This window comes from Salmo trutta, chromosome 24 (assembly GCF_901001165.1).
Source record: "Salmo trutta chromosome 24, fSalTru1.1, whole genome shotgun sequence".
Taxonomy (NCBI): Eukaryota; Metazoa; Chordata; class Actinopteri; order Salmoniformes; family Salmonidae; genus Salmo; species Salmo trutta.
The window spans coordinates 27688671-27701089 of NC_042980.1; the positions used below are offsets into that span (position 1 = coordinate 27688671).

Sequence of the window (12419 nt, forward strand, 5' to 3'; positions counted from 1 at the left end):
TATCATAGAAGAGTGTAATTGTTTTTAGGCCAGCTGTTTTTAGTCAAGACTCGTGTTTTTAGCGTAAAATGTTTTTGTTGTACTGTATGTGTGTTTATAGTTGTGTTTAATGTTGTGTTAGTGTATGTGTGTTTATAGTTGTGTTTAATGTTGTGTTAGTGTATGTGTGTTTATAGTTGTGTTAGTGTATGTGTGTTTATAGTTGTGTTTAATGTTGTGTTAGTGTATGTGTGTTTATAGTTGTGTTTAATGTTGTGTTAGTGTATGTGTGTTTATAGTTGTGTTAGTGTATGTGTGTTTATAGTTGTGTTTAATGTTGTGTTAGTGTATGTGTGTTTATAGTTGTGTTTAATGTTGTGTTAGTGTATGTGTGTTTATAGTTGTGTTTAATGTTGTGTTAGTGTATGTGTGTTTATAGTTGTGTTTAATGTTGTGTTAGTGTATGTGTGTTTATAGTTGTGTTTAATGTTGTGTTAGTGTATGTGTGTTTATAGTTGTGTTTAATGTTGTGTTAGTGTATGTAAGTTGTTTTGTCTGAAACGTTGTTCCCCCTGCTGCTATTGGACCAGGTCTCTCTTGGAAAAGAGATGTTATGTCAATGAGAAAAACCTGAATAAATAAAAGGTAAAAATCTAATCATAAGAAAACAATAGTGACAACCATGCAGAGAATTCCTGTATAAGCAGTCAGTAATACAACCCAAACAATGTATGGTAAAGCCCTAGCTATATCAAACATCCAGAAGTCTAACAACTTCCCAAAAGTATATACACTATAATACAAAGGTATGTGGACATTCCTTCAAATGAGTGGATTCAGCTATTTCAACCACATCCATTGCTGACAGGTGTATAAAATCGAGCACCCAGCCACACAATCTCCAAAGACAAACATTGGCAGTAGAATGGCCTTACTGAAGAGCTCAGTGACTTTCAACGTGGCACCGTCATTGGATGCCACCTTTCCAACAAGTCAAATGTCTGCCCCACTACAGCTTCCCCGGTCAACTGTACGTGCTGTTATTGTGAAGTGGGCGCAACAACGGCTTAGTCGCGAAGTGTTAGGCCACACAAACTCACAGCACGGGGCCGCCGTTTTTCAACAGGACAATGACCCAGAACACACCTCCAGGTTGTGTAAGGGCTGTTTACATTTACATTTAAGTCATTTAGCAGACGCTCTTATCCAGAGCGACTTACAAATTGGTGCATTCACCTATAATATCCAGTAGAACAACCACTTTACAATAGTGCATCTAAATCTTTTAAAGGGGGGGGGGGGGTTAGAAGGATTACTTTATCCTATCCCAGGTATTCCTTAAAGAGGTGGGGTTTCAGGTGTCTCCGGAAGGTGGTGTTTGACCAAGAAAGAGAGTGATGGTGCTGCATCAGATGACCTGGCCTCCACAATCACCCAAACTCAACCCAATTGAGATGGTTTGGATGAGTTGAACCGCAGAGTGAAGGAAAAGCAGCCAACAACTGCTCAGCATATGTGGGAACTTCTTCTAGACTGTTGGAAAAGCATTCCTCATGAAGCTGGTTGAGAGTATGCAACGCTGTCATCAAGGCAAAGGGTGGCTACTTTGAAGAATCTAAAATATATTTTGATTTGTTTAACCATTTTTGGATTACTACATGATTCCATGTGTTATTTCATAGTTTTGATGTCTTCACTATTATTCTACAATGTAGAAAATAATAAAAATAAAGAAAAACCCTTGAATGAGTAGGTGTGTCCAAACTTTTGACTGTTACTGTAAAGTAGAGTAGCAATGCAGAAACACTGGAGAAAAACACCTAAGCCTGCAGGAAACGGACTGTACACCACTACAATGTCCCCACAACGCTGGATTAATGTTATGGGAACATCTGTACAATTAAAACATGGCATGTGTATTAAAATAAATAAAGTGAAATCAATTAATTAGGCCCTAATCTATGGATTTCACATTACTGGGCATACAGATATGCATCTGTTGGTCACAGATACCTTAAAATAAAGTGGGCCTCAATCTCGTTGCAGTATTTTTGTGCATTCAAATTGCCAATAGATAAAACGCAATTGTGTTCATTGTCCGCAGTTTATGCCTGCCCATACCATAACCCCACCGCCACCATGGGGCACTCTGTTCACAAACCGCTCGCACACAAGATGCCATTTACGTGGTCTGCGGTTGGGAGGCCAGTTGGACGTACTGCCAAATTCTCTAAAGCTGCGTTGGAGGTGGCTTATGTTGGGGAATGAACATTCAATTCTCTGTCAACAGCTCTGGCGGACATTCCTGCAGTCAGCATGCCAATTGCACACACCCTCAAACATTTAGAAATCTGTTGCATTGTGTTGTGTGACAAAACTGCACATTTTAGAGTGACCTTTTATTGTCCTTTTATCTGCTAATGATCATGCTGTTGAATCAGCTTCTTGATATGCCACACCTGTCAGGTGGATGGATTATCTAGGCAAAGGAGAAATGCTCACTAACAGGGATGTAAACAAATTTGTGCACAAAATTTGAGAGAAATATGCTTTCGTGCATATGGAATATTTCTGAGATATTTTATTTCACCTCATGAAACATGGGACCAACACTTTACATGTTGTGTTTATATTTTTGTTCAGTGTAGTATTTGGTGATTCTCAGAAACACTATATTGGGCTCCCGAGTGGCGCAGCGGTCTAAGGCACTGCATCTCAGTGCTAGAGGCATCACTACAGACACCCTGGTTTGAATCCAGGCTGTATCACAACTGGCTGTGATTGGGAGTCCCATAGGGCAGTGCAAAATTGGCCCAGCGTTGCCTGGGTTTGGCCGGTGTAGGCCGTCATTGTAAATAAGAATTGTGTGACTTGCCTAGTTAAATAAAAGGTACAAAAATATTAATTTCTACCAGATATAGAACTAAAAATGATTTTGGGATTTTATAACTAGTGCCTTGGGAGTTTTTTCAACCTCACATGTCTGTACATCTTTCCCATCAGTGAGAGACTATAGGAAATGGGGAAACTACGGCTAGACTAGCTCTCTCCACCACTTTAGCTGCTTCTGCTTTGTGGTTGGTCCCACTCATCTAACATACTAGCTAGTTCTTAATTGGAGTGTATAACAGAAATCCAACAGAGGCTAAAAGGTTATTGAACATGAAATACAAAAAAGGCACCAAAAACCTTATTTTGCCATTCTTAATGAAGCAGGGGGTATAGTTGGTGTATAGCTGTGCATTAATCTGCCTACTCCACTAGTCAACAAAGGAGAGTGAAGGGTCAGAAACTAGCTTTGATGGCCACTTTAGCCTAATTGCTGTCTGTCTAAAAATACCCTATGTTTCAATGGAATGATTGATCGATTGACAGACTCAGTGAATGGGGTCCCGAGTCTGCTTGGGACACAGGATGAGTCAGCGCTTTGTGACACAGGAGACAGAGCTCTGAGAGGAACATAGTTATTAGTGTAAACAGCCCTCAACCTAGGTAGAGTACCTCCAAGTGTGTGGTGTGTGTGTGTGTGTGTGTACGTGCCAGGGTTTCCGTTAGGAAAATGTGGCGCCGGACATTTGACAGGCAACATTTCAATTTACCGGACATGTGAGAAATTTACCGGACCCATACGCATTGGTGTGTAACTTTATTAGGGCGTTCACCCACGGTGCTCAGAATGACAGAAATCACATTTAGAATATGGTCATTCGTGTTAACAGAACATGCAAGTCGAGGATGCAACGATGTGCAGTCCTTCTTACTGAATTCTGATGTGCACTTTGAACATGTTAGAATAACTGTCCATATTTACTTTTCCTCAGCCAACAAGATGAGTAACGAACAGCAAAATCACGAGCCTATGTCAATCTACTATACTAGAAAAGTTTAAGTTACCGATTCTGTTGGTCAGCTTGTGGAGAAAGAAATAGCCTATTCAAAACAGACTCTGGGACAGTTGTGGGACGGTAGATCCCAAATTCATACAACCAGTAGGTCTAAGTTACATTTTTAGTTTATTTATCTGATTTTCTATTTTTTTGTATCGGACAAAAGCCGGTTATTACCGTCTAAAGGAAACACTGGTATGTGCATGTGTCTAGGGGTCTAACCTTGTCATTCCTCTCACACAGGAACTTGAGTCTCTGGGCTCTCTTGTGCATGAAGACCCCATCCAGGTGTCCCGTCTCCACAGACCTGATCTCTATGGCCTTCTCCCCCCAGCCCATGATCTGGTTAGAACGGATGTAGGCTACAGAGAAAGACAAAGAGGGGGACAGGGGGTGAGTGGGTGGTATGACAACCGAGTTAACATGTTCAAACACTTCATTTAAGGACCTATTGTGTGAGTGTGTATGTGTATTTGTACGTGTGTGTGTCTCCACCTACCCACAGAAGTGGGCATCTCGCCCCACTGCAGCACCACGTCCTTGGTGATGCGTCCATAGGTGTTGACATAGACACCCTCGTCCTCGTAACACACTAGCAGCTCAATGCCATCTGTGTTGGGCAGGATGATGATGGCATGGGACTGGATACTGGTCTGGATCTACAGAGGGAGACAGAGGGAGAAGGGAGAGAGAAAGAGGGGGAACCATGTTAATTCAATAATGTTAATTCAATAGTGAAGTTATCCTTGGAAAAATAGAGGAAGAAGAGAAGGGGATGAGGGAGGAGACATAGACACTAGTGTGTTTTTTACATGGGTGGGCAGGTAGATGTCGTAGACTGCCCCCGAGTCCACGTCGACGGCATGAAATCCGTTACTGGAGCCATAGATGACCTTTAATCTCTGACCTTCCTCCACCGTCAGGTCAACCAGCAGGGGCTTGTGCACCAGGTCACCAAACGACTGCAGGGGTCAACCAGGGGGCAAAGGTCATTCACATACAGTAGTGTGTGTGTGTGTGTCATTGTATGATTGTCATAACAATTCACAATAGCTGCATAACTGATTGAATAGATGGAAGTGACTAGCTCCCATAGGTGTCTTAGGTTTCCTTAATGTTCACCTTGAAAGCCATGAACTTGTGGTAGGGCTTCGGTGCCCATGCATAGACCTCCACCGAGTTCTTCAGGGCCAGAACCAAAAACTTGATCCTCTCGTATTTCACTGGGAAATAAAACAGTGTGGATACATGAGGAAGATGTCATAAGAGGCACCAACTGACAGGGTTAGTTCAGAGCATCCTCAAGACTTTTAATGACAGTATCAAAATCAAATCTAATTTTATTTGCCACGTGCTGAACGTGAAATGTGTGCAAGCAATGCAATTTTAAGAAAATTAAAAAAAGGGGGGGGTAATTTGATTAATTGTTCAGCAGTCTTACTGTTTTTAAGTTCTCTGTCCCAGTGCTATTATTAGTAGGAAATGTAATTCTACCAAAATACTTTTAGCTGACATAATATTACAGTCTTATTATCTTACTCTGAGAAGTGACAGAATTGGGACATGGCGTTCGCTGGGTAGACCGAGGGTATTTCGTATTAGGAAACAATTGTGTACTTTCCCACCCAAAAATATATACGATTCTATGGCTTAAACTCATGGGCAGAACATAGATGGCCTGACTGACAGCTCTGACAGAGAGCCAGAGTTTCCAACAGCAAATTCAGGACTTTGCCCTGTGACATCACTAATCTGGGGAGATGGAGCGTGAGACAGAACATTCTGGTCTCGTTTCTTCCAGGAAGTTGATGTACCTATCATTACAAAACTCTGGACTTTTTCTCTTCCATGTTGCAGTCATGACATGACGTGCTGCGCCAGTGTATTATGCACCCTACTCTGGCTGTCTTTAAGATAGTGATTCCAACATAGTGGATGAAGACCAACTGGGAGAAGACATTTTTTGGTTCATTTGGACGGTCATATGAAAAATCAACAGTCTTTGGTGGTTCCTAAACATGTCGTGCAGACACATGACCATAACATCAATTTCTATAAAAAACTGTCCTAAAAAAATGAATTTTCTCCCCACATCATAACGTCCCATCCGTTTAACCCTACCGGCCAGATGCTTGTTGAAGATGAAACGTACCAACTTTGTAGTGCACAGCGCCCTCCAGGTCTCCCACAGTGACCCAGCCCTGTTTCTTCTCCACCTCAGGGTCGTTGTGCAGGATCTTGTTCCTCAGCCAGGACAGATAGTAAACACGCAGCTTGTTTTTCTTGCCTGCACGGGACAGGGTCAGACAAGAGGAATAGTCAAGGGTCTGGGTACCTACAATGCACCTACGATACAGTATCTAAATGTAATTGCACGGGGTGAAGTTTCCCATAGGTACAGATCTAGGATCAGTTTCCGCTCCCCAAAACCACCATTAGTGTGGGACATGCCAAACTGACCCAAGATCAGTGTGTAGGGGGACCTTCATCCTACTTCCATGTAATGGGTGGAGAGAGGTTGTTTTATTGTACAAACTTATTGCAATGAATGGAGGTACACTATATTTACAAAAACTGTGTGGACACCCCTTCAAATTAGTGGATTCGGCTATTTCAGCCACACCCGTTGCTGACAGGTGTATAAAACCGAGTACACAGCCATGCAATCTCCATAGACAAACATTGGCAGTAGAATGGCTTTACTGAAGAGCTCAGTGACTTCAACGTGGCACCGTCATAGGATGCCACCTTTCCAACAAGTCAGTTCATCAAATTTCTGCCCTGCTAGAGCTGCGCCGGTTATTGTGAAGTGGAAACGTCTAGAAGCAACAACGGCTCAGCCACGAAGTGGGAGGCCACACAAGCTCACAGAGCGGGACCGTTGAAGTGTGTAAAAATCTTATTCCCTTGGTTGCAACACTCACTACCGCGTTCCAAACTGCCTCTGAAAGCAACGTCAGTACAAGAAATGTTCGTCGGGAGCTTCGTGAAATGGGTTTCCATGGCCGAGCAGCCGCACACAAGCCTAAAATCACCATGCGCAATGCCAAGCGTCGGCTGGAGTGGTATAAAACTTGCCGCTATTGGACTCTTGAGCAGTCAAAATGTGTTCTCTGGAGTGATGAATCACGCTTCACCATCTGGCAGTCCAACAGACAAATCTGAGTTTGGCGGATGCCAGGAGAACGCTACCTACCTGCCCCAATGCATAGTGCCAACTGTAAAGTTTAGTGGAGGAGGAATAATGGTCTGGGGCTGTTTTTCATGGTTTAGGCCCCTTAGTTTAGTTCAGTGAAGGGAAATCTTAACACTACAGCATACAGTGACATTCTAGATGGTTCTGTGTTTCCAACTTTGTGGCAACAGTTTGGGGAAGGCCCTTTCCTGTTTCAGTATGACAATTCCCCTGTGCACAAAGCTTGGTCCATACAGACATTTTTTGTCGAGATCGGTGTTGAAGAACTTGACTGGCCTGCACAGAGCCATGACCTCAACCTCATCGAACACCTTTAGGATGAATTGGAACGCCGACTGCGAGCCAGCCCAATCGCCCAACATCAGTTCCCAACCTCACTAATGCTCGAGGCTGAATGGATGCAAGTCCCCGCAGCAATGTTCCAATATCTAGTGTAAAGCCTTCCCAGAATATGGACCAACTCCATATGACATGATTTTGGAATGAGATGTTCGACAAGCAGGTATCTACATACTATTGGTCATGTAGAGAATTATGGAGTTATTGGAGTTTTCCCCAAGTATTGAATTATTTGTTTCAATTGGGATTGACATTATGGATACTAGGACAGAGGATCTGACAGTGTCTGTATTTTTCAAAATGTCAAATTGTCTCTACGTCTCATGAGCATGGACCCTTTCCTTCCTTTATTGCAATATGACATCAAACTGACAGATGACACTGCAATCAGACTGCAGTCTGTGTGTGTTTCCATCATGGAAACCTTTGTGTGTGTGTGTGTGTGTGTGTGTGTGTGTGTGTGTGTGTGTGTGTGTGTGTGTGTGTGTGTGTGTGTGTGTGTGTGGACATGCAATATGCAATAAAGGATTTAAGCCTTGAGACAATTTAGACATGGATTGTGCATGTGCCATTCAGAGGGTGAATAGGTAAGACAAAAGACGCACCGGTTTGTATCAACAACTTCAACGCTGCTGGGTTTTTCACACTCAACAGTTTCCCGTGTGTATCAAGAATGGTCCACCACTCAAAGGACATCGAGCCAACTTGACAGAGCTGTGGGAAGCATTGGAGTCAACATGTTCTTAACGTTTTGGACACTCAGTGTATGACGTCCTACACTAACTGGTCATTTACTCAATTTCCTCTGTCTGTTGTGACATCCGACGCAACACTGGGTGACACAGACCAGCGAGCGTTGGATGGTTGCTACAGTCAATTATGTGACCACAGCACAGGAAAGAGAAGCAGGAACCTACAGCCAGACACTATGTCTGCTTTGCACGAACGTTCTCAGAGAGATCACTTAGACCCCTTACGTCTGTGTGCATGTCTGTTTTTCCATCAGTCATGTATTTATAAAGCCCTTTTTACATCAGCAGATGTCACAAAGTGCTGTACAGAAACCCAGCCTAAAACCCCAAACAGCAAGCAATGTAGAAGCACAGTGGCTAGGAAAAACTCCATAGAACCCTCCATAGAGAGGAACCAGGCTATGAGGGGTGGCCAGTCCTCTTCTGGCTGTGCCGGGTGGAGATTTTAACAGAACATGGCCAAGATGTTCATACGTTCATAGATGACCAGCAGGATCAAATAATAATAATCACAGTGGTTGTCGAGGGTGCAACAGGTCAGCACCTCAGGAGTAAATGTCAGTTGGCTTTTCATTGCCGAGCATTCAGAGTTCGAGACAGCAGGTGCGATAGAGAGAGTCAAAAACAGCAGGTCCGGAACAAGGTAGCACGTCCGGTGAACAGGTCAGGGTTCCATAGCCGCAGACAGAACAGTTAAAACTGGAGCAGCAGCACGACCAGGTGGACTGGGGACAGCAAGGAGTCATCAGGACAGGTAGTCCTGAGGCATGGTCCTAGGGCTCAGGTCCTCCGGGAGGGGAGAGAGAGAGAATTAGAGGGAGCATACTTAAATTCACACAGGACACCGGATAAGTGTTATCTGGTATATCCGATATAACCTGACCCTAGCCCCCCGACACCTAAACTATTGCAGCATAGATACTGGAGGCTGAGACAGGAGGGGTTGGGAGACACTGTGGCCCTGTCCAACGATACCCCCGGACAGGGCCAACCAGGCAGGATATAACCCATTCCACTTTTCTGAAGCACATCCCCCACACCACTAGAGGGATATCTTCAACCACCAACTTACTACCCAGAGACAAGGCTGAGTACAGCCCACAAAGATCTCCCCCACGGTACGAACCCGAGGGGGGCGCCAACCCGGACAGGAAGGTCACGTCAGTGACTCAACCAACTCAAGTGGTGCACCCTTCCTAGGGGCGGCATGGAAGAGCACCAGTAAGCCAGTGACTCAGCCCCTGTAATAGGGTTAGAGGCAGAGAATCCAAGTGGAGAGAGGGGAGCCGGCCAGGCAGACAGCAAGGGCGGTTCGTTGCTCCAGTGCTTTTCCGTTCACCTTCACACCCCTGAGCCAGACTACACTCAATCATAGGACCTACTGAAGAGATGAGTCTTCAATAAAGACGTAAAGGTTGAGACCGAGTCTGCGTCTCTCACATGGATAGGCAGACCATTCCATAAAAATGGAGCTCTATAGGAGAAAGCCCTGCCTCCAGCTGTTTGCTTAGAAATTCTAGGAACAATAAGGAGGCCTGCGTCTTGTGACCGTAGCGTATGTGTAGGTATGTACGGCAGGACCAAATCGGAGAGATAGGTAGGAGCAAGTCCATGCAATGTTTTGTAGGTTAGCAGTAAAACCTTGAAATCAGCCCTAGCCATGTACGTGTATGTATAGTGTGTGTGTGTGTTGCGCACGTGTTTGAATGTCTGTTTTCCCATCTATGCATAGTAACTGTGTGTGTACCTGATATAGTGACCAGGACGTTGAGTCCCTCTAGGACGTCCATCTGCTGGAAGCGGCGTCGGCTGATGAGGGGGTAGACCTTCCCCTGACCGCTACGATCCAGCAGCATCAGACCACTCTCTGTCCCCACCAGGAGGTTCACTCCTACACACAGTGTTGCATTTAGATTGCTGTCACCTGGTAGTGAAGACTGATATTACTGTGATAACTACATAGCAGAGATAATTGTGACCACTCACCCCAGAGTGCAGCACACAGGATCTCAGAGTTAAACCTCTTCTTATACTTGCGGATCTCTGGGGTGTCGCTTTGTGGTCGTGTGTTGACAGGGTTTACATTGACCACGGAGCCTTTACGTGACGGGTCCGCCCTCAGTGCCTCCGCCAGCCTGGCGTCGTTCCCAAATGCTGCAGAGGACAAGGAAGGGATTCAGTTGGAAATACAAGCTGATTATGTATTACTATCATATATATTCCGTTCTATATACTTAGTATATGTTTCTATAAATGTTCTATATTTAGTATACATTTCTATAACATTTGTTCTCTGGTGTTGCCTCAGAAACTAACACAAGGTTTGTTGACACTGGAAAGAACCCCTCAGATACAGCTGATGGGGGCTGGTCATCCAATAAGAGGGCTGGGAGCCGGTGAGAGGGGCTTACCCAGGTTATTGAGAGCGGCGCCGGATGGAGAGACTTGGAGGAGGCGTGGATCAATAAAGGGAGTGAAGGAGGAGGAGGACTTGTGTTTCTGCATGCTGTTGCTGGAAGAATGGCTCTAGAGCAGCAGGTGAACAGAACAACATATAGACATATAGAATCATTATGTCATTGACTTACCAGCCAACTCCTAGACCAAGACTACAATGGCAGCAGTTTGTGTGCGTATAAACATGAAACACCATTTCCCATAGCTCCATAAATACCACAAAACAAAAAAATAGAAATACAGAACTAAGAAACTAGGGCAGGTGTAAGGAGCATAGAGAAATCAGGTACAGGAAAAACAATTCACAAAATCACACAGTGAATTAAAGAGAAACAGGCAAAAACAAGAAGTATCTATGGTGGTGGGTAAAACAGATGGAATGTTCAGGTAATAACAAAGGTAGAGGAACAAAAACATATCTCAAGGAATGGCTTTTCATGGTAAAATAATGACCTGTGTTCATTCCTGAAATATGCTATGTTGTAGCCTAGTCCTACAAGGGTTTCTGGAGATGTCTTTAATCATCTGTGACTCCGAGGATATGTAAGCCAGCACAACCTAGTCTCCAAAAAAAGTCTAAAAAATAAGAAATGATGTAAAATTCCAGAAACTTGGTCAAAATAAGACATTTTTTAGGGGGGAGTAACACTACATCTACAGAGCTTGGAGGAAACTAGAGTAGTTGTCGCACTCAGAAAAAAAAAGAGCAAGAGCACCACTAGGTGGCCAGAGAGACATAACCTCTAGGTGGCCAGAGAGACATAACCTCTAGGTGGCCAGAGAGAGATAACCTCTAGGTGGCCAGAGAGAGATAACTTCTAGGTGGCCAGAGAGAGATAACCTCTAGGTGGCCAGAGAGAGAACACCACTAGGTGGCCAGAGAGAGATAACCACTAGGTGGCCAGAGAGAGATAACCACTAGGTGGCCAGAGAGAGATAACCACTAGGTGGCCAGAGAGAGATAACCTCTAGGTGGCCAGAGAGAGATAACCTCTAGGTGACCAGAGAGACATAACCACTAGGTGGCCAGAGAGACATAACCACTAGGTGGCCAGAGAGAGATAACCACTAGGTGGCCAGAGAGAGAAAACCACTAGGTGGCCAGAGAGAGATAACCACTAGGTGGCCAGAGAGAGATAACCACTAGCTGGCCAGAGAGAGATAACCACTAGGTGGCCAGAGAGAGATAACCACTAGGTGGCCAGAGAGAGATAACCACTAGGTGGCCAGAGAAACATAACCACTAGGTGGCCAGAGAGAGATATAACCACTAGGTGGCCAGAGAGAGATATAACCACTAGGTGGCCAGAGAGACATAACCACTAGGTGGCCAGAGAGACATAACCACTAGGTGGCCAGAGAGACATAACCACTAGGTGGCCAGAGAGACATAACCACTAGGTGGCCAGAGAGACATAACCACTAGGTGGCCAGAGAGAGATAACCACTAGGTGGCCAGAGAGAGATAACCACTAGGTGGCCAGAGAAACATAACCACTAGGTGGCCAGAGAGAGATATAACCACTAGGTGGCCAGAGAGAGATATAACCACTAGGTGGCCAGAGAGACATAACCACTAGGTGGCCAGAGAGACATAACCACTAGGTGGCCAGAGAGACATAACCACTAGGTGGCCAGAGAGACATAACCACTAGGTGGCCAGAGAGCGAGAGAACACCACTAGGTGGCCAGAGAGCGAGAGGGAGAGAGAGAACACCACTAGGTGGCCAGAGAGAGAGAGGGAGAGAGAGAGAGAACACCACTAGGTGGCCAGAGAGAAAGGAAAAGAACACCACTAGGTGGCCAGAG

At 44.7% G+C, this 12419-nt stretch overlaps 1 protein-coding gene across 10 annotated transcripts in view; it reads right to left on the bottom strand.

Annotated features, from left to right (window-relative positions):
• map4k4 (mitogen-activated protein kinase kinase kinase kinase 4) overlaps positions 1-12419 on the bottom strand; it is a 91649-nt gene that overhangs the window by 5377 nt on the left and 73853 nt on the right. For all 10 annotated transcript variants that reach the window (XM_029711667.1, XM_029711669.1, XM_029711668.1 and 7 more), the window contains 8 exons: positions 10565-10679; positions 10140-10307; positions 9901-10044; positions 6019-6153; positions 4989-5089; positions 4679-4828; positions 4366-4525; positions 4089-4228 (listed from right to left, as the gene is read on the bottom strand). In XM_029711667.1, coding sequence (XP_029567527.1) covers positions 4089-4228; positions 4366-4525; positions 4679-4828; positions 4989-5089; positions 6019-6153; positions 9901-10044; positions 10140-10307; positions 10565-10679 — 1113 coding nt within the window. The remainder of the gene's footprint in view (positions 1-4088; positions 4229-4365; positions 4526-4678; positions 4829-4988; positions 5090-6018; positions 6154-9900; positions 10045-10139; positions 10308-10564; positions 10680-12419) is intronic.